The 22,154-nt window shown below is 43.3% G+C and overlaps 1 protein-coding gene across 3 annotated transcripts in view; it reads right to left on the reverse strand.

Annotated features, from left to right (window-relative positions):
• The window catches only part of usp6nl (USP6 N-terminal like), a 77,711-nt gene that overhangs the window by 33,390 nt on the left and 22,167 nt on the right, over nt 1–22,154 (reverse strand). The window contains exon 1 of one of the 3 annotated variants that reach the window (XM_084345158.1): nt 19,363–19,403. The exons of 1 other annotated variant lie outside the window; for it this stretch is intronic. In XM_084345158.1, coding sequence (XP_084201284.1) covers nt 19,363–19,387 — 25 coding nt within the window. In that variant the 5' untranslated portion in view covers nt 19,388–19,403. Of the gene's footprint in view, nt 1–11,566; nt 12,425–19,362; nt 19,404–22,154 lie in introns of those variants that run through there. One more of the 3 variants, XM_084345156.1, reaches the window with a different exon arrangement.

Consider the following 22,154-nt stretch of genomic DNA (forward strand, 5'->3'; position numbering starts at 1 on the left):
GGCGGATGGGACTTAAGTGCTGTTATCACTTCTGAAGCTCCAGGGGTCACGGCGAGGAGCGAGAGGGCGGGGGGAGTTTACCGCTTTCAGGCCACTTGCTGGAAGTCCACTTAATCCACACGTCTGTTTGTGATTCACCACCTTCAAAATGTGTCATGATTCATGTTCAGAGGCTCTCAGCACGTACAGGACCTTCCTGCTGCACGAGTCTCTTTCACCTATTTATGGACTTTTTAAAGTAAATTCAATGAGTAACTGGACAGAAAGCAAAAATGAAACTCTTGACTAGTTATCTAGTTTTTGGTGCTCTCTACAAAATGTCTCGACACAACTGTTATTAACCCTGGGGTGTCCCATTTGATCCAGAATCAGTTTTTGATTCAAATATTCTTTACGTTGCAACTTTAAGTCTGTTAAGTTGAGTTTTCTATTTCTCTCTCGTCACAACGCTGCGCTTATGCTCTGGTTAAGCTGGGCATCTTAGAAATGTTGTTGTTAATTCCAACTCATACGAGTAAATCTGTGATGTCTGTGATGTGAAGCCACAGCTCACGATTAATGTGCTCACACTGTACGTGTAAAAACGGCCCGTCGGCGCCTGTGGACCGTCCTGGCTATCGATACTATTGCTACGCTATCGTTCCTTGTTGTGCAGTTGCTACCAGCCACAAACTTCCTACATTACGCCTACTTGTTGCTACATCAGTTTAAATTAGGATGCAAAATGAACTTTTCTCAATCATCTCGGTCGTGATAAGAGGAGGAGGAACCATCAAGGAGTCACGCATGCTGTTCACACAGCTGGACCAACCTGGCCTCCGTATTTATTTCAAAAATCGGGTAAAAACAAGCTAAAATCACACGATGTATACTTCAGGTGTCGGCACAAAAATCACTTAGAGTTTGGAAAACATCATTGTTTGGCTTCAAATCCCTGTTTTGGTCGCCACGATCACGGACGGAGATGGCTCTACTTCACGTTAGATGAAGCTGGTTTCGGTCGCCAGAAAAAAACGCTGAAAATGTTCGCAGCTCACAGATGTAAATATCCCCAGATGTTCTTAAAAATACCCTGTGGTGTGACTTGAACTGCGGTCGAGCCTCGTTGGCTGTAATAACCAACATGTTTGGTACAAATGTCAACCCCGGACATATCTGTGGTTTGCAGAAATGTTAACTGCGAACGTTATATCATGGTGACGGGGTGAAGATTGCAATGACTTCAAGAATGAGACACAGATTCTGTCTAACCAAACAACAGTGCCTGTGAAGATAATCCAGGCAGTGTTTATTATTCACATTGAAACACAATGAGGAAAACAAATAAGTAGGATGTTCCTACGAGACAGAGTTTTGGCTGCAGATCATTTGTAAAGGAAGTACAGCTCTTATCTGTGAATATGAGTGGAGAGTCTTCTATGTTGAAACGATCTATCTGATCTCGTCACATCAGCTTCACTTCAGACTCATAATCTCCCATGCGAACTTCCATGTGCATCGAATCAATAATTCATGCCCATTAACTTAATAATTATGAATCAGGGCCTTCAGTATTTGGAGCTCAGCGTGTCAGATACATATTTAATCGACTCTTTATATCGTCTGCTGCTCATCTTGTGTAAAGTCTGAGGGAACATGGTTTTGTATCCGTCTCCTCTTTTGAATCTTTAAGTTATTTAACTTAAGGTTACTGACAAATGTTGAAACTTTAATGGACTCGTTATCATTTTCTCAACTCTAGCTCTGTAAATGTGAAAGATCCTCTGGAAGAAGATTTAGATTAACAAATTAATCAAATCAAATGTCCCTTGATAGATTATTTAACAGATGTAGAGGATGTAGAGATTGTTTGGTTCTTAAAACACAGCCCGCCTGATTGTTGTATCTTCATGTCTCATTAACTTTACACCTCTTTCTGTTTCCTGTCTTCAGCTCTGTATCTGAGTGGGTGGGCATCCTGGCACCGTCAACAACCCTACCAACATACAGGAGAATAAAAAAAAAACACCACCTCTGACCTGAATGTTTAATAAATGAACGAGAACAAAAGAATACGAATCATAAGTCAGCAGGTCTTGTGAAATAACGGAGATGATTCAGACGTGTAACAGCGCAGAAAATGAGTTCAAGTTCAGTCATGAAGCCTCGTCATGACCCAACGTAGTGACCAGCCTCAGGATTTCATTCACTGGATCTGACAAAACTCTTGAGACTCAAGACTTCTGAGGAGAGTGTTGCATTCTGGGTTGTTTGCAGCCTCTCTTCATGCCTGTTTACAGCCTAAAGGTCTGATCGATTCTGTATTCTCTCGTGGCGCTTCATCGTTCAGGAGACGTGATGTGTTGAAATCCCAGAAAATAAACAAATAGTTTTTTCATTTCATTCATTTGTATGTTTTCGACACATCTATCAGGATTTTATTGAACTGGCTGCTCAATAAAAATATTCAACTGTTCGTCTTTTTAGCAGTCGAACGCTGCACTGAACGTCTTTATCAGCCTGCAGCTGTATGTTTTTCCTGCCGCCTCACACTCGTGTTTTAACGCTTTTCTTTTCACCGTCTTTAACTAATTTTATTTGTTTACTGTTGATCTATTTATCCTCCTTTATTTTCCTCTCTCTTTCTTCTTCTGTGATCTTGCCTGTTATCTGCCTTTTATTCCTTTGACTTGTAATGACTCATATTGTCTCTTTGTTTTTAATTTTCTGTTGTGCCTTCTTGTTTTAACTCATCTTAGACGCGGCTTCCTCGTGTTTTGTCTCGACTGAGTGTTCATTCTGTAATATTGTCCTCTTGAGTTTCCTGCTTTGGCTTGTTTGTCAGAGCACTTTGTAAACTCTGTTTTTAAAGGTGCTATATAAACAAAGTTTATTACCAACACTATTATATTATATTCTTTATCGTCTGTGATGTTAAAGCAGTGTGGCTCCCGCTCATACTTCAGTTATAAACCACGGAGCGTCTCTCTCTTGTCGTTCCTGTTCGGCGCCCTCCACCAGATTAGGATCAACGCTGAATTTACTAATGCACAATCATTTCTAGTTTTGATTTTGTCAGTTTGAGTCCTCCACAGAAACAGACCAAGGACAAGGGGAATGTAATATTAGAGGAGAGACGAGCAGAGCGCCGCAGCAGCACTACAGACACCCACAAAGCAAATATTAATCAATATCAAAGTGTCTGTCAGTGGGCGAAACAGCAGCCGGGAAGATAATTAGATGCAGTCATGTTGTTCAAAGAGGCTAAATGTGGGTACAGATCAGAGGCAGAGGGAGCTAAATACAGGTACATGCAGTCATCGGATCGCTCATTCTCTTTTTAAATTCGTAACGTAAAGCACTTTGAGCTGCGCGTCTGGTGTAACAGGACGTGTTTTATTACAGTATCTTTAGCAGAGAGTTGGAGGATGGATGAAGCTCTGCAGCTCCGACTGAAAGTGAGAAAAGCTGCTGTTCCTCAAAGGCTGCGAGTTAAACTTCCTCACTGGTTAAAGCCCAGAGGTCATTTCCTTGTTTTTCTGCATCCACTTCTACTGCGATCACACTGTCATTAAACCCACAGCGGCTTCTGTGTGCTCTACCCCGCCAAAATAAAAGGCCGAGGCTGATTTAAAAGGCTATATCTCACCAAGTGGACTTAATTAGCTGCCATGCTCTCTCACACTGAGCATGTGCAGATGACAAATGGTGGGAAAAAAAAAAAAAGAAAAAGCTTCTGTGTTCTGTCGGACGTATTCAGATTTTCAGACTACAGTGATGGACGACTTCCTCCAGGAACAATGGTCAACATATTTCAGCGTGGGGGCTGAAATCTAATCTGCCTCTAATCCGATGAAGCTCCGACGACTGAAATTCAGTCGACAGGACAAGTTTGATCAAACGCAGCTGATCGTCATGACGACCTGTGACACAGCACAGAAACCGGTGCCAACATCATGATCGTCACCAGTTTGTCATTAACAAGACGAGACAAGTCGGGGCGGGTGGCATCGGAGAAAAATAACAGAGCACATCGAGTTAGTTTGAGTGCGCAGAGATCCGACCTGAGGGCTGAAACAAAGAAGAGAAAGCAAAAGGATTGTTTTGAAACTATATTTTAGGTCATTTTTGGTTTTTCATTTCATGAATGAAACCCTGCAACCGTAAGATACAGAAGTATCCGCCGACGTACCACAAGACTACAGCAGCTTCACTCCTCAGACTGCGACACCTGAACCCATCTAATCTTAATCTTTGACAAGATTTTAACAAGTTCAAAGTCCTTTTTTTCATTTTTCAGCTTCAGTGAACCTGTTAATGTTGTTTAATGGTGGAAATCTCACAAATCTTTATCACGGTTTGTTAAAAATGTTGAACTTTGGCCACTTTTCTCAAGGTCTCGCTCCCGTTCAGTGTTTGCCCAACCGTTTATTCATGTTTTTAGTTCACTGAATATATGAAGTATAAGCAATATAAAAATTAACTGTCTGTAAAGCTAACAGGTCTTGATAAAGGTCACTGCATCATTAAAGTTTTGAAACTTATGTTTTTTAGCCACAATAATGAAGATTTGATCGTGTTGTGTTACAAAATTCTGTCGTCGATATTGTTCATTAAAAACTGATGAACTCTGTTCTTGTCTGATGTACTTTTGCCAAATCGTGATATTCAGCAGTGTCAAAACTATCTAAATATCAATACAGATTGATTTTCAATAACTGAAATATTCATTTTGAAGATAATCTAAAGAGAAAAAAAAAACGAACGCCAGAAAGGCTTGATATTTAATGTTTACTACTGATGTTCTCTGCTACAAGGCAAGAAAAGAGGAGTCATATCTCATTTTCATGTTATAGCTTTGTTATAATAAAAATCTAAAAGTTAATGCCGTCGGTGTCATGTCAATATTTTCCCTCAGTGTTTTGTTTTTACAGTTGCAGAGGAAGAAAACACAACTTTTATTTGCAATTCATGCCCCGCAAGAGTTCAGAAGGGAGGGGAAAAGTCTTTTCACAATATTATAATAAATCATCCATGTTTGCTCACTACATCTGAGCCTTTATCCGCCTCAGGTGTGCATAAAGTACAGGCTGTTAACTCATTTTCACAGTACAAACATGTGGGATTATTGGTTATCTCATCTGTAGAAATGGGCTTTTATTAGTTATTGTATCGGCTGAATCCATATCCCTAATTAATAGTGTGATATCTATATCACAACAAACAACAGAGGCAATTCCTTGCCGCCTTTGCAGTCAGTGGTTACGTACGTACACACATTTAACCTCCATCACAACAGCACACTCTCAATGCGTCAGCCCGAGCTCAGTAATGATGTTTGAGGGACTTCAGAGAGTCGTCTGATACATAATTTAACGAGACGAGGTGTAAGCAGCGGGCAGGGATCAATACATTCTGCTGAATCTCACTCGAGCAGAGAAATATTAAACAAGCCAAGAAGAAAAATCAGCAATTTGCGATGAAACTTAAACATTCAGCCACGAAGGCCGACAGCAGCCGTATGAAGAGCACCGCAGCTTCGCCCTTTAGGGAGGACAGACAGGCAATTAGCTCGGCTGCTACAGCGCAGACGTCAGCAGGCGGTTGCAGCCTGAAGCCCGCCGGGCCTGGACTGTCTGCCGACCCTCCTTAACTAACCAGCATGCGGTTTTCCCTTCCACACACACACACACACGTACGAGCCTGCACACCCACATCGAGCCCACAGATGGTTCACAAGTTGGTATGCAAAACAGATAAAGGTGTTCTTGTTGGAAGCTTCTGGTGCAGTATTTGAATATGTGAGTGAACCTTTTTTCCTCTAGTTGAGCGTTAGGATGCCACAGGAAAGAAAGAGAGACGGAGAGAGAGAAAGAAGTATCAGGGCTACTGAATAATGCAGTGAGATACTGAGCTGCTGGTGGTGCTGACCAGGAGAAGCCTGCAGTTTGGCAGCAGCACAGCTCTGCTCCTCCTCCCCTCACAGACACTAAACTCACTGTTATATGTTTCTGTTTAAAAAGACAGCAGATCAAAAGATCAACAGAAAAGTGAGTCTATCTGTAGATAAATAATCTGGCACACAACCTTTTCCCAGCTCTGTCAACAGTTGTGTTTCCATCAAATGGTTTAGAGCGAATAAAACTAGGCTACGCAAAGCCTGGTATTGTCAGAAGATGGCGATATAGGTGACGTTATGCTTGGCTGTAATAAACAAAGTAGAAGAAGTAGAGTTGTTTGCCAACTGCAGATAAACCTCGAAGAAGAGGAAGAGGAAACAAAACCAGTCGCCATCTACGAGGAGATGTGGAAACTATCTAGGAGATACATAAAATACATGTTCTGGTCACCACAAACAGCTTGAAATGTCACAAGGACTCCGTAAAAACACCCAGTTTTGTCGCGATGGCACAGACTCAAACTGCGATCGCTGGCTTGGCAGCGTTGTCGCCTTTAACTCCATCAGCGGCCCTTCCACTTCCACCGATATGAAAGTCGGTTGGTACAAATATCAATATGACACATCCGTTTTGATGTATCTGTTGTTTGCAGAAACGTTTCCTGCTCACATTAAATCCTGGCGACGGGGCTGAAATAACACATTGCGTTTGGCGTATTTGTCTGATCTATATGTGTAATCAGTTCTTGTTTCGTTATGACGCATGTAACATACTCTCGCAGACAGTCCTGGATCAAGTCCTGGAAGCATCTCGTGGTGTTGGGATGGAGATCATGTTTCCCTCAGTGCGGTTTCCTTTCTCTGGCTGCAGGTGAAATTATTAATAAGAGCTTTGATAGTTTGTGCGGTACAAATTCAGGAGGCTTGTCACGCCCCACCATGTTTTTCGTGCTACATGGAGATAATCCCAAAAAACAGACCGAATCTCAGCTTCTGTTTGTCCTCACTGAATTACTCACACAAAACGAAGACACACAGGGTTGAATTCTGAAATTATAATGAGGTCCCAGGGTAATTACGCTGAGCTTTAAACGAGGGCAGGGGTTGAGGCCTCGGGGCTCCTGCGGGCTACGTTAGCTGAGCCATGAGTCATTACGCTGACAGATTTCTTTAACTAACACAAAGATGTAGAAGTTTCCTTGCTTCAGATTCATACGACGACTAGTTTCCCTTCTCAGGCTTTTCTCTGGTCACCCCTGCAAGTGTTCAGCTGTATTGTTAAAGAAGAGGAAGGGGAGAGCAGATCTTATTCATTTTCACGTATTAGTCAGTGTTGGAGCTCCACCCTCATCATGAGACTCACATCAACAACATCTGCTAGCACCCTGCACCTCTAGTCATCACACCTCAGCACCTCTCAGCCTACACAGCACTGCAGTGTGTGAATTTATGCATGTGCGCTGCATCTGTTGGAGGCCATCTCTAAATCTGCCTGCATTGATCCGAGCCGAGAGAAGAGCCAAGGTGAATTCCTCCGCAGGGCTGATGGACGGAGATAAAGACGAGAGCCAAATGGAAAGTGCGAATCGTTCCCGGGCACTCGATAAAAGGGGCCCGAAATCTTTGAAACACTCTCTGTTTAAGTGTCTGTGCCTTTAGAGCTGATTACACACACTTTCCTGCCTCACAACAACTTTCACACACCTGTCATCAAGTCTAGTACACACTTGCAACGGTGTCGAAGAACCAGCGCTGCGAGTAACTGCAGTTTGGAGCCGGAGGCTGAGTGCAGGTTGTGATTGTTAGAGGTTCCACTTTTAAAAAAATCAATAAGTCATTACAACAAGAATTTAGTAAACAAACACGACCTGTGCCAACAAGAGTGGCAGCCGCTACACCATTTTAGATTGGGCAACTTGTTTCTTAAGTCCGGGCATCGACACCAACGACAGAGTTCAGAGGTGGGACGTATCTTTTGTATTTAAACAAAACCAGGAACTTCTCCTCTTCTTGAATTTGGGATCTTGTGGCTTCTGGAGACGCCGGACGAGCTGCATGGAGCCATTTTATGTTTTTTTTCGGTTGTGTGTTTACGTGTTAAAAGTCCCCAGCTACAAGAGATAAACAGAAACATCCTAAAAGCAAACTTGGCCATGCTTTCAAATGACCCACAAAACAAAACAATGTTCTCTTCCTTCACATTCAATAATAACTGTAATGATTGTGAAATGAGTTTTCCTCCTACAACACACTGCTATGTTTCACTGCACCATATTAACAAAATGCTCATGCCCATGGGGGAAGCTTTCCAATTGCAGCCAGCAGTCGTCCCTGAACGTGATTATGTTTTTTAAATGATTCAATAACAGCATTCACACACACACACAAAAAAACAGTGATAAGCTGCTGGAAAAACCCAATTTATGCTGTCGGAGCACAGATAATTCACTTTTCACAATTCCTATTAAAAACCCAGCGTATTGAGTCAGAGTGTAGGTGACACCTCTGGGCTGAATCCATTAAAATGATCACCGAGTCGTCAGTGCATCGGTTCAGAGGTTAAGTTGTAGTATTAAGCTCCGCTGATCGCTGGCCCCTGGTGTCAGATACAGACACATCTGACTTTGTTCACCTCCTTGAAAAATGATCAGTTCACTGTAAGAAATAAGGAGTCTGACTCCAGCTATCATTTACCTGCTAGAATTCAGGCTAAAAGCAATTTCTAGCCAAAACATTGACTTTCCAAGCTGCAGAACATACTTGTGAGGTTTAACCGGTTCTCCATGAGCGCACTGGTGGACTGTTATCAAAGCGAGCCGACAGGAGACGACAAGCATTTTCAACCTGAATACAAGGCTTTAAAAGTGAATCATCTCAAGCTTCCGTCACATAAATACTTCTACTTCACAGGGCCTGGCAGCAGATGTAAAGGATTGCTTTATTATGGCACAAACAGAGCTAAAGCTAACCATTTTGTTTTAGCTGTGATAGAAATAGGACGACTTGCGTCAGCGTATTTACGTGTTGTGCCTTAAAGGGACTTCACACGGGTATTGATCAGTGGTTAGAGTAACCAACAGTGCTGAAAGTGCCATTAGTGCTAGCGGTCCGCCGCCGACTATGCGGACTGGCAGCTCCCTGTTGTGGACAAAACAAAACCTCCGAGGAGACAGAGGCCTGTTTGACGACGCCAGCAGCTGTGAGACATTTAAGGGACAACCAGAAAATACTTCCTCCATAAAATATGATCCAGTTTCGCCCAAATCAGTGGATCAGTACACTAATCCGTGAGGCCTGGTCCTCATAGTCTGCTCTGGCGCCGTTCATCTCCTTATACATCCATGGTGGTGTCATAAAAATGAAGAAAGCGTTTATTGGAGGAAACATTAGTAGACGCCCCTGAGTGCAGGATGAGTCATCAACAATACCTACAAAATGACTTTTTTGCCACTGTTGGGCCTGATCCTGACACACAGAGCGAGACATATGTGATAAAAACATTTAAACATTGTTCATGAGTTCATGGGAACTTTAAAGACTGATGAAAAATATCACTTGAAACTATTTTATTAATGTTTTCGTAAAGCCACTTTAGGTGAATGCCCAAAATGCCCCCTCACCATACACATCCTATGCAAATTTGGGTACACTTTGTGACGGAGAGTGAAAGTACTCAGAAAGAAATTACCATAAATTATCATCAGTGTCCTAATTACAGCACATTTTAGGAAAAATCTACAAGAAGCACCAATTTACCTGCCCATCAACCCCTCGTTAAATTCATGCAAATCGCCCCTCTGGAAATATGGAGGCTGCTTTTTTATTTGAAGAGCAGTGAAGCTAGAAGTCAACAAGCTGTGACTTTCTTCCTCCTGCAGCGGGGAAAAAAAATAAAAAAATCTGGAGAAACAAGTGACTGTGCTATAATAAAAGCAATAGCGGACACAGATTGAGGCCATCGCATACAAGCTGATCCAATCAGGAGACAGGACGAGGGGTCAGGGGTCACAGAGTGTGCCATTACCCCGGGCATCAAGCTTCATTATTCATTGCACACCAGAGAAATGCAGCTGCGGGACACACATATATACTTTAACACTGGCGTCCCACAGCAACAGAGCTATTACAGTGGAGACTCCAGGGGACTGTCCCTCCCATTCAGATAAACGCAGAGTGGGCAGAGAAAGAAGTTTGACCTCATCCACAATGACACTGAAAATAAAATCATTAGCTTTATTAATATTAGAACTGTGCTAGTGTGAAATGGAAGCTGTGCACTTATTGTGGGTAAAACATGAGCACAGTTGTCAAACATGTCATGGATGTTTGAGCTGGAAGATTTGTGGATGCATTAAGTATTCAGTCGTTATTTTTCTTTTTCTTTTGCTTTTGTAGGCAGATTAAATTAACTGTGGATGTGATATTTATATCAGAAAAAAACAGTTAAGAGCTGAGAAGGTAGACTTGGGAAAGCTACGCAAATTTCGCCCTCACTTTATGTGCACAACTTGACCACAAAAGTTTCTGTCCTCAAAGACGCCACGATGGCGAAGGCATGACCCGCCCTACTCTGCTTCTGATTCGCTTACCCTGATAATCTCACCCTAACCCTAACCAACCTCCTCGTTTCCTTGTTTAAGTATGTTGTTTGGAAATATTATGAGTTATGTTCAACAATGATGAACACCTGTTTGTTATTGAAAATAATGCTAATAACAACTTCAGTTACATCACGTTGAGAACATAACTTCAGTAAAGTCGATAGGTTTGTAACTGAATTTACATAAATAGTGTAGTTATTCTGCCCCAAACCACAATGTTTTCCTGAAACTAACCGCCTGCGACCGTACAAAGAAGGTCGGATACACCTGTCGCTGGTGGACTGCATGTCATTTTGGGATCCACTCGACCTATTCAGCCGTTAGGTATGAGGATGTGTTGGGTGGCTCTTGTGTGTAACGTCTGAATGTGCAGACGATAACTAAGTATGAGTGAGAGTTAAACGGACAATCCAGACAGCTCAACGACTTCCAATTTGCTTCTATGAATCGCTTTGAGAAGACACTGTCCCTGAAGAGTGCGCCGCTATCTCCATTCATCCCCGTCTAACCTTTGAGTACATCCATTTAGAAACACTTTTATCTTCAGACATGGCTGGGTGACACTTCATACGCACTTGTTTGTTTGAAGAGCAAAACTTAGATTTGTTTAATGCTTAATTCTACAGAATTGTCGACTAAATCTTTGTGAAACCGGACCCCAGAGTGTAAAAGCCTCAGACGCAGAATTCAGACCATCGCTGGAATCTGAAATCTGCTTTAAACTGATGAAGATGTCGTTGATTAACAGCTCCTGACAGCGAGGCGAGGCAGCTTTCATTCTTGGGTTAACAGACTGACATTCATGAACCGAACAGCAGCAGACCTTCGCTGCATCGGGGGAAAATAACCAATAACCAGTTTTAATAAAAAAAAGGCTTGTTTGCCCCTTATATTGGTCTAATCCTTCTGCAAACATTCACAAGGCTCATAAATCCTTTGGACTGCAGCCTTCTTCTCATGTCCAGCTTTTCCCCAAAAATTCTGGTATTTCTTTTGGTGCTTAGACACATTTTTTTCACTGCATCTGTCTGACTTAAAAGAGAAACAAAATCTAGAAACAAATGTGATGTACGCTACCGGCACACACCTCCAAATCTGGCCACTGCCCTGCGTCTGGACGGCGACACCAGCTCCTTGACGATCTGTAGGACCTGCATGCTCACGGGGAGGCAGCGGTAGAGGCAGCTGGACATGCCACAGGGCAGGGGCAGCCCATTCTTGCCCTCTCAACCCCCTCAACCTCATCCCTCCCTGGCTCTTCCTCAGGATTCATCCCCTAATGATTCACATCATTACTCCCGGCTCCTGGGCATCTTGATTTCAGCATCCCAAACTGGCGATTCCAAAAAAACCCCCCAAAAAACAGTCCTTTCCTTTGAATCTTCTGCTCCTCCTTTATCTTTTTTGATGTATTTCTCAGATTTCAACACCTGCTTAAAAACTCTCCGGCGCTCAAACGTCCTCAGATACTCTTTGCAGCTGGTCTCCACACACACACACACACACACTACCTGATAAGTGCTTCACCTGCTTTGACTGCTGTCTCCGCTCCACATGAAACAGCCTCTAAATCTCAACTCAACAACTGGCAGCTGCTTGAAGTAGCGGAGGATGCTCTCTGGCAGCGCCGACTCTCCGCAAACTGAATGTGTTCATCTCGCGTGTGATGCGTCGCTCAGCTGGAGAGCTCTCACACACTCTTCAGTCGGCAGACAACAGCAGAGAAGCAGAACACAGCAGAGAGATCTTCTTTTTTCCTTCTTTTCTCCTCTTCTTGTTGTGGATCAATACATGCACAGTTGACCGTTGATGATGCTTTCTCAACTGTCCAACTCTCGCATCTCCCTCCTCTGACTCCCCTTATCCTCTCCCATCACCCTCTCCTCCCATCAGTCCTGCAAAACGCGGGGCTGCTTTGCTCGCTGTCCTCTCCTCACATCATTTAAATTCGTATTAATGACCGCTTCCACTCACTCAGCCACAGCATCTCCTTCCCTCCCTACCCCTTCTCTCTGCTCTCTTGCACTCCTCCCTCCTCCTCGTCTCCCCGCTTCTCATTGTGTTGCTTTACGTCTCGGTCACCCACCGCCGTTTTCTCGCTCACATTTACTGCGAGGCTGAGAACATGAGCAGAATGTAATGGGGTAAAAAAATTCACAGCAGGAGATGTGTGTATATGTGAATGTGCACCCGGCGGCACCAGTAACACTGTCACCCTCAGGTTACACCCTCTCACATTTTTAAAGTGTCTTTGTCGCAACCTTCACTCCCTCAGGGTGCCGGTTATTGCACTGGAGACGTTTTTAATTACTGTTCAAGACATCACATGTTGTCTTAAAATACGCTGTAAACATACTTCCAAGTTCACGATCTATCGAGCGTTTACTCTTGATATGCTTCTTCTTCTGGACCTTTAATACTGTGCATGACACTGTTCACTTCCCTTCATGGTGTGGTTGGTATTTAAGTTACAGTTGTATACTGGTTTAACTTTTACAGGTGTTTTAAGTAGACTTCTCTACATCGATAGCTGGTTGCTCCTGTGGTGTTCCTCAGGGATCCATCCCTGGCACGGCTATCTTTTCCTTACACACAACTCGATTTGGGCGTATATGAGGTCTTTTGCATGGTTCTCGCACTGGTTATCGCCAGCCTTTACAACTGTGCAATTGTGGGCTGTTGCAGAACTGAATGTGCTTCTTACAATTTGAAACACTGCAATCTGTGGCTGCAACTCCTTGTTGATCAGGGATTTGTTGGTCAGTGGTATCCACAACGACTTCCTCTTCAACCTCCTTCAAAAATACAGCAACTGAGCAAGACAGCCAATGTATTTTTTACAGGCTGTTACACAAAGACTTTTCACACAGTACTTCGCCTAGGGCTAATAACATTCTCAGAAACCAACTTTACTCTATAGCGGGCTGGCCCTGCTCCGGTGCAGGCTTAGCCCAGATTTTGCAGGGTTTTCCCCTGACTGACGATCCGGCTAAAATGGTGCCCCGTGTGAAGCAGGGACACAAATGACAACAATGGACTTCGCAAGGAGCCACGTCACTCAAGAGTGTAAACATTACTTGCATGATCTAAATGACAGTCTCGCTTACTGCTCAACCTTCATCAGGTGTGTTGTCAGCGTTGCAACACTTCCATATGCTGCCGAAATCCAATCAGAGCATCACAGAGATTCATGTAACTAAAGATGACTCGTTTCATCAGTCAGAAAACACAAAAGGTGCAAATTTATCCTAAGGTCAAAGTGTTAAGCGACCCCACTTACAAACTGACTGTCCAAAAGCTCTCATATAAAGTTACACCGAGTCTGACGAAGCAGTAAAACAACGTCAAATGTTAAAAATAGGATTCAGTCTTGATTCACCAGCTGGCAATATTTTAATTTGTTTAAATGGCCTCAAATGTACAGTTTGTAACCAGGGAAATAAAGAAGACTGTTTCCTTGTTACAGTGACCTGATGAGTCATAATTATGCCATTAGCAACTCATGCTACTGCCGTGAGTTTGATCTTGTGATGTAATGGTTAATGTTAATATGATCAAGGTCATTGCAATAGCACAAGTTTGTCATCGTTTCTCAACCTACGTGTACTATTTCATTTTTCAAACAGTCATTTCTGACTGCAACATTTATGTAACACACAGGCTGAAATATTCATCCTTCACTTGTTGTCAGAAATAAATACTTTTAGTGGTCAATTATGGATTAAAATGAGATAAAATGGAGATGATATCTAGTACGTCTTTGTCTTCGTCTTCCCTATTTGTTAGCTCTAAGTTAGTTTTTCCTTCTCTTGCCCGTCTCGTTCACTCTCTGCCTCCGTCCATTATCACTCCACATACAGTCTCTCCTCCCTGTTTCTCTCTCTAACTGCATCATCTCGCTGTAATCAGTCAATTTATTCTTGCAGTCGGTGATGTATCGCTCATGCTGTAATTTCTTCATCTCCACTGGGGTCTGTTTTCCAAATTTATCACTGAGCTCTGACATGATAGTGTTTTGTTTAACATCATTCGTATTTAAAGTAGAATTGATCAAATTTGGGTTTTCAACGGGGAATATGACTCTAATCGATACAGGCAATTATGAATAAATGTATGTTTTGTGATCTGAATGCTAATTCAGAAGCTTTTCCGCGCCAATTATTTGCAGATTCACACCATCTTGTTACATGCTACAACTTGAAAATGAAAAATAAAAAAATCAATATAAAAAAAATTAAAAATACAAATAAAATCAGAAATACAAATGAAAAAAATGAAAAAGAAAAAGTAGAAACGAAAAAAATGAAAATGAAAATTGAAAAAGAAACACTTAAAATAAAAAAAATGTAATAAACTTCCAGTAGCCACCAGCCTCAAAACCCCCAAATCATTGTCTCCATCACTGCTTCATCCATCCTTTTCTTCTTCTCTAGTTTCAGATCCAAACTGGATTTCCCAGCAGCCCCTGTGGTGAGTAATGTTCTCCTATATCTGTGTTGGAACCAGCCAAACGGTCTGAAGATGACCTTGAGCAGCGACACCGCAACACCTTCAAGGCATCACATGAACACACAATGCCATTAGTGCTCATGTTCAACAGGACACACACCCACAATGAGCTCTCTCTCTCTCTCTCTCTCTCTCTCTCACACACACACACACACACACACACACACACACACACACACACACACACACACACACACACACACACACACACACACACACACACACACACACACACACACACACACACACTGCATCTTCCCAAGGACAGCATGCAGAGAGGAGCAGCAGCAGCAGTCAGGTTCATTTTTTACACAAATGGAGTCACTATAAAACAACCAGCTGCTCAGCGTGCCACAGTATGCACATGTGTCCTAGTGATGAAATGTCTCTGTACTTGTTAGCGTGTCGATCCTCCGGCACCGAGTCAAGCGGTCCAATTGCTGCATTGCTGAATTGACTCTGCAGCTGCTGTTGCTATGCCTCAGACCCACTGTTGCTAGGCTGTGACCTCGCCACTTTGAGGTGAAAGTGTGGCCTTTTACCAACATAACGGTGCTCACCTTTCAGTGACGCCAACACCTCCCTTTGATAAATTAGCTTCGCAGCTACAGGAGCAACACTAGACCGGTGGCACCTTGCATGCATCAGAACACCCACGCTGATTGTTTTCTGTGTAAAGCAGCTCGGTTCCACATTTCTGCAGGTTCATACACCTGGATTGGACTATGGCACTAGGTATCAAGCGTGTCACAGCAGCAGATGGCCCAGCTTCCTGTAAAAAAACATACATTTTTTGTAGCCACAAACACGGCTGTGAATTGTCCCTCGCCAAAAACATCCACTAGTTTGTTCTAAGTGCTGTATCGTAGACAACTGTATACGTTTCAGTTTCTTGAAGACGTTTCACCTCTCAATTCAAGAGGCTTCTTCAGTTCTGACTAACTGGAGGGGAGTTGCAGGGTTTTAAACCCGGTGCGGGAGTGTCCTTACAGAGTCGTTCAGGACACGTGTGAGCTCTGAGGCCTTCATTGAAACACAGAGCTATAAAAAAGAAAACAAAAAACAGTGAGTTAAATGTAATAATCTAATCTAATGTGTTTGTTATTCTTTGTATCTTTCATATTAAATCTCTAATTAGATTGTGCTGAAATTTACGTTTTCCATTTTGCGACTTCAATTTTGAGGCTGCTCTTTTTAGTTGTGTTTAAAAATGTGCAAGCGGTATTAAAAATTAATCAGGTCCAACTCACAGAGCAGCAGCAGCAGAAGCAGCAGCTCTGATAATTACTCCAACTATTTTTTGTACATATTAATATTGGCACATCTCTGCTACTGTAGCACAAACTCCTCACATCTTTCTCTGGTGTAGCTGTGAAAGACGACGAGAAGGAACTTATTTTTGAGGAAAAACTGTATCATCTCAGTGTTACGCAGATAAGATTTCATTTTTAAAAAGACATATCTTGTTAGCTGCAGCTGGAGAGACTTTTAAATCCAGTGCTGCACTCTATATTCACTTTTTGTGCTGCACTACACTGTGCTGCGCGGTCTTGTTAAGGGGCTGCGGTGTGTCTGATGTGCGTTAGAGGCATCGAATAACTCGGGTCATACGAACGGCTGCTTCATTGTGTGGCTGGTTTTTTGAATTACCTCTCAGCTCGTCCTCACATTCAGAGCACTCGCGGGTAAGAACTTTCTCAAAGATTACTGTGTAAAACTTTTCACATCCTGCGTTTGAAGAGGGATTATCAAAGGAGACACACAGGAGGGAAAGAATAAGTAAGGTGAGGGAAGAGGACAGAGGTGATATGGATCCAGCTGCTATCACTGCAGCTGAGTTGTTATTGATGGAGCCCTCAGTCTCCTCCCAGCAGCACCCATAGGTCCTGTCATACAGGGGCCCTCTCACAAACACCAGATCAATAGGCCCTCCACCAGTTCGCCTTAACACCCTCTTGACTGAGAGGAGGCGGTTACTGTAAGTCTGTTCGAGTTGCTGATGCATCGTGTCTTTAATCTACAGGCCTGATAAGAGCTCGGCCCGGTGGCAGCCGGCTTCACTCAAACTGGCAACCGAGACGCTGTCGATGCTGCGATTGGGTCTTCGATCTTCGGTGTCGGAGAGAAGAGATGCTGCACACAGGTTGGGAAAAAACAACACAGCAACAACTGTAGAGAGCGGGGATGATGTGAAACAGCAGGTCGATTCAGACATTTTTGTAACGCTGTTAATTAGAGATGCAGATACCGATTATTTTAATCTGCAGATTGTTTTCTACAATAATTGTTTAGTCTATAAAATGTAAAAAAAGAAAAAACGGTGGGAAAATGGGAAGCACACTTTCTCAGAGCCCACAGCGATGTCTGGAGTTTGTGTTTTTTGCTGAAACAACAGTCAAAAAGATTCATATTTTAATACGCTCTCAAATATAACAGCACATTCTCACAGTTGAGAGCCTGAAACCAGAGAATATTTGGCATATCGAGTTGGATTTCCATGTTTTCTGCATCGATGTGAGCAGCCAATTTGATTTTTTTGCGTATTTAATTTGAATAGTCAAAACTAGATAATCTTGTCTGGTTAATTGATCAATAAATCGTAATATGCGTTTCTGAATTTGAAGTAGTTTGTCCCCTTGGTGTTGCAGCAAGGCAGCAGTTGCTCATTAGCAGAGAAAAATGTCTCCAGTCACCTTCGACATACAACTCATCTCCATGCCGGGTTTAAAAGGGTCTTTGTCTGTAACTTAGCTTGTTCAACCTCAGAAGCTTGAAGCAAAGTTAGCCGGCTAACTATACAGAGGAAGCTGAGCTTAGAAAAGGCAACAAAACATTGATGCGATTGGAGATGTAACAAGCCTCTTTTCATTTTCTTTCCCACGTCACAATAGCTCCAATTTTACAGCCACTCTGAGGGGACGTGCTCTCTTTGGGGACCTTTAAAATAAAGATGTTAGCAATTGTCAGGGCTCTGTAGTCGATGGCTGTCGGCCATTGGCGACGGACAACGACATCGTTCACTGGCCAAACCCTCGCAGCTCTGATCCCAGATGCGAGTTGTCGAAGGATTTTCTTTGCCAGCTTGAATGAATGATGACAGTTGAGGAATTTACAAATAGAGACAATGTGAGAGGGAGTGAAACAGAAGCCGTGGAAGAATTATTAATAAAAAAAGAACAGAGAAGAAATCTATTGAAAGGGAGACAAAAAGTCCCGGAAAAAGACTCCAACAGGAAACACAGACGCTTTAAAGTCCGTATTGTCGAGCATTGCTCAGAATTACTCAAGGACTGTCTTCAGTTATCACGACACGAATGAATGAACATTTTCTCTGCGTGCCAGGAAACACACTGTGAAGGTTTTTTCAGCTGCATGTCACTTCTTTGTCTCCTCTTCAACTCCCTCCACAGAAAATGACAGCTCCCTCCACACTGCCATCTTTCTGGTCTGAACCGCCGCCTCTGAGAGAAGTGGCAACACCAATTTAACACAGCACTCCTCTCCATAATGCTCTCTATCTGCTTCCTCTTCCCGCTCCGTCTCTCCGAAGGGGGTTTGTTTCGGGTCGGCGGCGGCGGCTGCCAGAGGGACTCGCGCGCACACACACAAATCATACAGACATAACGGCGGTGTGAACACACACTCGTCTGTTGTCCTAATGGCGGCATTCTGTTGGAGGGGTGATTGAATTAGGCTGGGTGCTGATTGCTCGGCGCATTGATTAATGCTGCCTGCTGCGCTTCAGTGCGTCACGGCACTCAGAGTCCTGCTGCTGAATGCCAATGAGACGCCGTGCACGGGGACAATATGAACGTGAACAACTCAACTCAAATTGAATGAGATCGGATGTTGTAGAGCTCAAGCACATAACTTAGCTCGCTAAGATTAATAGTTGGTCGTGATGCTAAAACTCGTGTTTTTAGACAAGCTGGCTTTGAGATGAAATTAGCTACAGACGGTCACGATCTGCAGAGGATGACTTCTGCAACAGGCAATTATTTTGTGTTCATTATTTTCTCAAATAATCGATCAGGCGCTTGGTCTATAAAATGTCAGAAAATGGTCGATCTGTGTTTCCTAAAGCTCAAGATGACGTCGTTTTATCCATAACCCAAAGACATTAATTAAAAAACACAGAAAATATTCACATTTGAGAAGCTGAAATCAGAGAAATTGGACTATCAAAATAGTTGGCAATTAATTTAATAACTGACGACTTATCGGTTAATTGTTGGAGCCTCTGACTGATTATCTAGCCTCACCATCGTGTCAACATTTGGTCACTTGGGAGCAGATTGGCTCCAAAACAAAAATGACAGACTGACATTACAGATATTTATCATCTAATATGTTAGCAGACAATTTCCTACTTACACTTCCAACAGACATGCAGCAACATTATCCTGTTGGACACATGTTTCTGTCCACCCGGTGAAAGAAGTCCAATAGCAGATGAGCAGAAGTGTCACATTTTTTTTTTAAAAAAAGCAGCGTTTCCCACACGGACAACTATAAAACACTGAACATCTGTCGACAGCTGGCAGCCTCACAAACAAAAGTATCTGGATCCAAACCCTCCTACACGTCACATCGCTCCGACACTCCTTGGAGACAATAAGGCTCATAGTTTTGAGTCAGCATTTTGAAAGGTTGACCAGTTCAGAACAGTCTGTGGATGGAGGCGGAGAGGGTGGAGAGGGTGGAGGAGGGGGGGATTCCCCAGAATGCCCTCCTCTCTCCGACTTTCTCACTCCCTTTCCTCTCCCCTTCCTCTCTCGGCCTGGCGTGGCGCCACGGCGAGCGAGGGAATGGGAACGGACGGGAAAGAAAACACAGTGGAACAACATCGCCGCTCTGCCTCACACTTCCTGTTTGCCCTCCCCGTGTCATTTCCTGTTTGAAGTGTGCAGCTTTTCGACCAATCGGACTCCGGCCCGGAGCTCCAGTGTCCTTCACGGGCGGTTAGATATCGCGCTGTGACATTTTTCCAACGCCACCTGTTCTGCTTCACTCACGTCATTGCCTCTGACCTCACTTAAAACTTTATAACAAGAAGTTCCATTAAAAACTAATCACATTTAGGTCTCGAACGACCTCCTCGTTTTGAAGCAAGGATATCAGCTCACGGTGAAACAAAGTGCATCATGAACCCATCAAAGCGTTTTCCAGCCATGCTGAAATTCAAAGCATTTCCCAAAGTTCACTGACAGCTCGGCCGACTGTTGCGTATCCTGTCTGCTTTGAACCACACTGGTCGACTTTAATTTGTTGCATTTTTTTGCGTGTGGTTTTGTTTTGGTTTGTATTGCTCCATAAAATGCAAAACCAGGGTTTGTAAACACGAGTCATTGACTCATAAGTGGTACTTTTATGAGGCTAGAGAGAAACCACAGCCATAATGAAATAGCTCTTTTTCATAGTTTACAATCTGAACTTTATTCTGACTTGATTTCTGTTTCTCCTCGTGTTAAATTCGGTAAGCTTTTTCTCCTCTGTTGTCTCCTCTTGGAGTTTTTCCTCATCCGAACTGAGGGTACAAGGACAGAGGGAGTCTATACTTGTGATTTTACGCTGTATAAATAAAACTGACTCGATCTGCAGCACCACTGTGGCCTATTTGTTCGAGCTGTCCCAACTTTGATTCTGCATGACAACCTTGTTTCGTGTTTTTATCTCACTTACCTCATTTCTTGTCATGTCGCTACTTGACTTTACTGCCAGTTCTTGTCATACCAGTTAAGTGCACATTAAACTGAACTAAGGCATCAATCCAAACTGCGCTTTCCCTTCAGGACGGTTTGCTTCCCAAGTACAAATTATGTAAAGCAGATATCAGCGTCTGTCTTCGCACACACATAAAAACATGCCAATTCCGAGTAAAGCGTGCTCCAGTGCTCTGGAGGAAAGTTAATCTGATATTTCCCCATTTGTTTTGGTCGAAAGGTAAATTTTTGTGTAGACAAAACAGGCCTTTACAGTTGAAGACCAAACAGCACCATCTATCCTTGAACAAACATGCAATACGGGCTGTAACTACATATTAGAAAGACGCCAAAATAAGTGGGCATACACAGGTTTTTTACCTGCTAAAAAACACCTATTGACCCCATTCCCACTTCCCGCAGGCAATGCATCCCCGTCACTGACGTCACGCTTCACATCACAGTTGCGCCGGAAACAGGGAACAACACCAGTTAAAGGAAACACAAGCACGGAGGCCAGTGAGGATGTTGCGTTGATCACCGGTTTGTACATCTTACTACAGTACAGTACTATTTATTTACGCGCCACCACCGGATGTTGATAACGCGTCAAAACAATGCACTTAAATACTGTATGCCAAGAAAGACTCTGGGAAACTATTTTCTAAGAGTTCAATGACCAAACAATTAATCGATGAGTAATGAAACTCATTTACAGACTAACAGCTGCAGACCTTTACATGACAGTTATTCTCCTTCTTTGAAGTCTTGAAAGGCCAGACAAACAGAAAATAAAGAAGTAAAAGTAAAACCCTCCAAACACAGCCCTAACCAAAGGCTAATCTATCAGAGAACCAATAAATCCGTCTGTGACGGGGACTCCAGGCCTCCCTCACTGCTAACCTCTCCCAGGCCTGCCTGACCCAGCCTCACAGTAAACAGCCATGATGTTTACCACAGAGGTGGGAGATTCAATGGCTCCTATAGAGAGAGCTGTGTGTGTGTGTGTGTGTGTGTGTGTGTGTGTGTGTGCGTGTGCGCAGCATTGTTTACAGGTGACAGTAAAATAAACAGCTGGTAAAGCAGCAGAGGAACGGGCCGAGCAGAAGAAGCGGGGGTTTGATGTACGCAGGAGGCAGACAGCTGAAGATCTACGACGACACAGCCCCGGTGACTGCGGCACCGGCGTGGGAGTGAGCGAATATTACCCACAATGCTCCACGCTCGGCCTGACTGTCTCAATCTCTCTCTCTCACACACACACACACACACACACACACACACTCGTGCATTCATACATCACACAGTCGATCAGGTGTATCCCGCTTGACATTGGTCGATAGGGTGTGTGTCGTTTATCACGGGTTGACGGGCGGTGAGATGTTTGTCACCAGCCGCTGTGTGTGTGTGTGTGTGTGTGTGTGTGTGTGTGTGTGTGTGGTTTCTCCACAGCTGCTGGTTTAC

Source organism: Pagrus pagrus (assembly GCF_965226575.1).
Source record: "Pagrus pagrus genome assembly, chromosome: 23".
NCBI lineage: Eukaryota > Metazoa > Chordata > Actinopteri > Spariformes > Sparidae > Pagrus > Pagrus pagrus.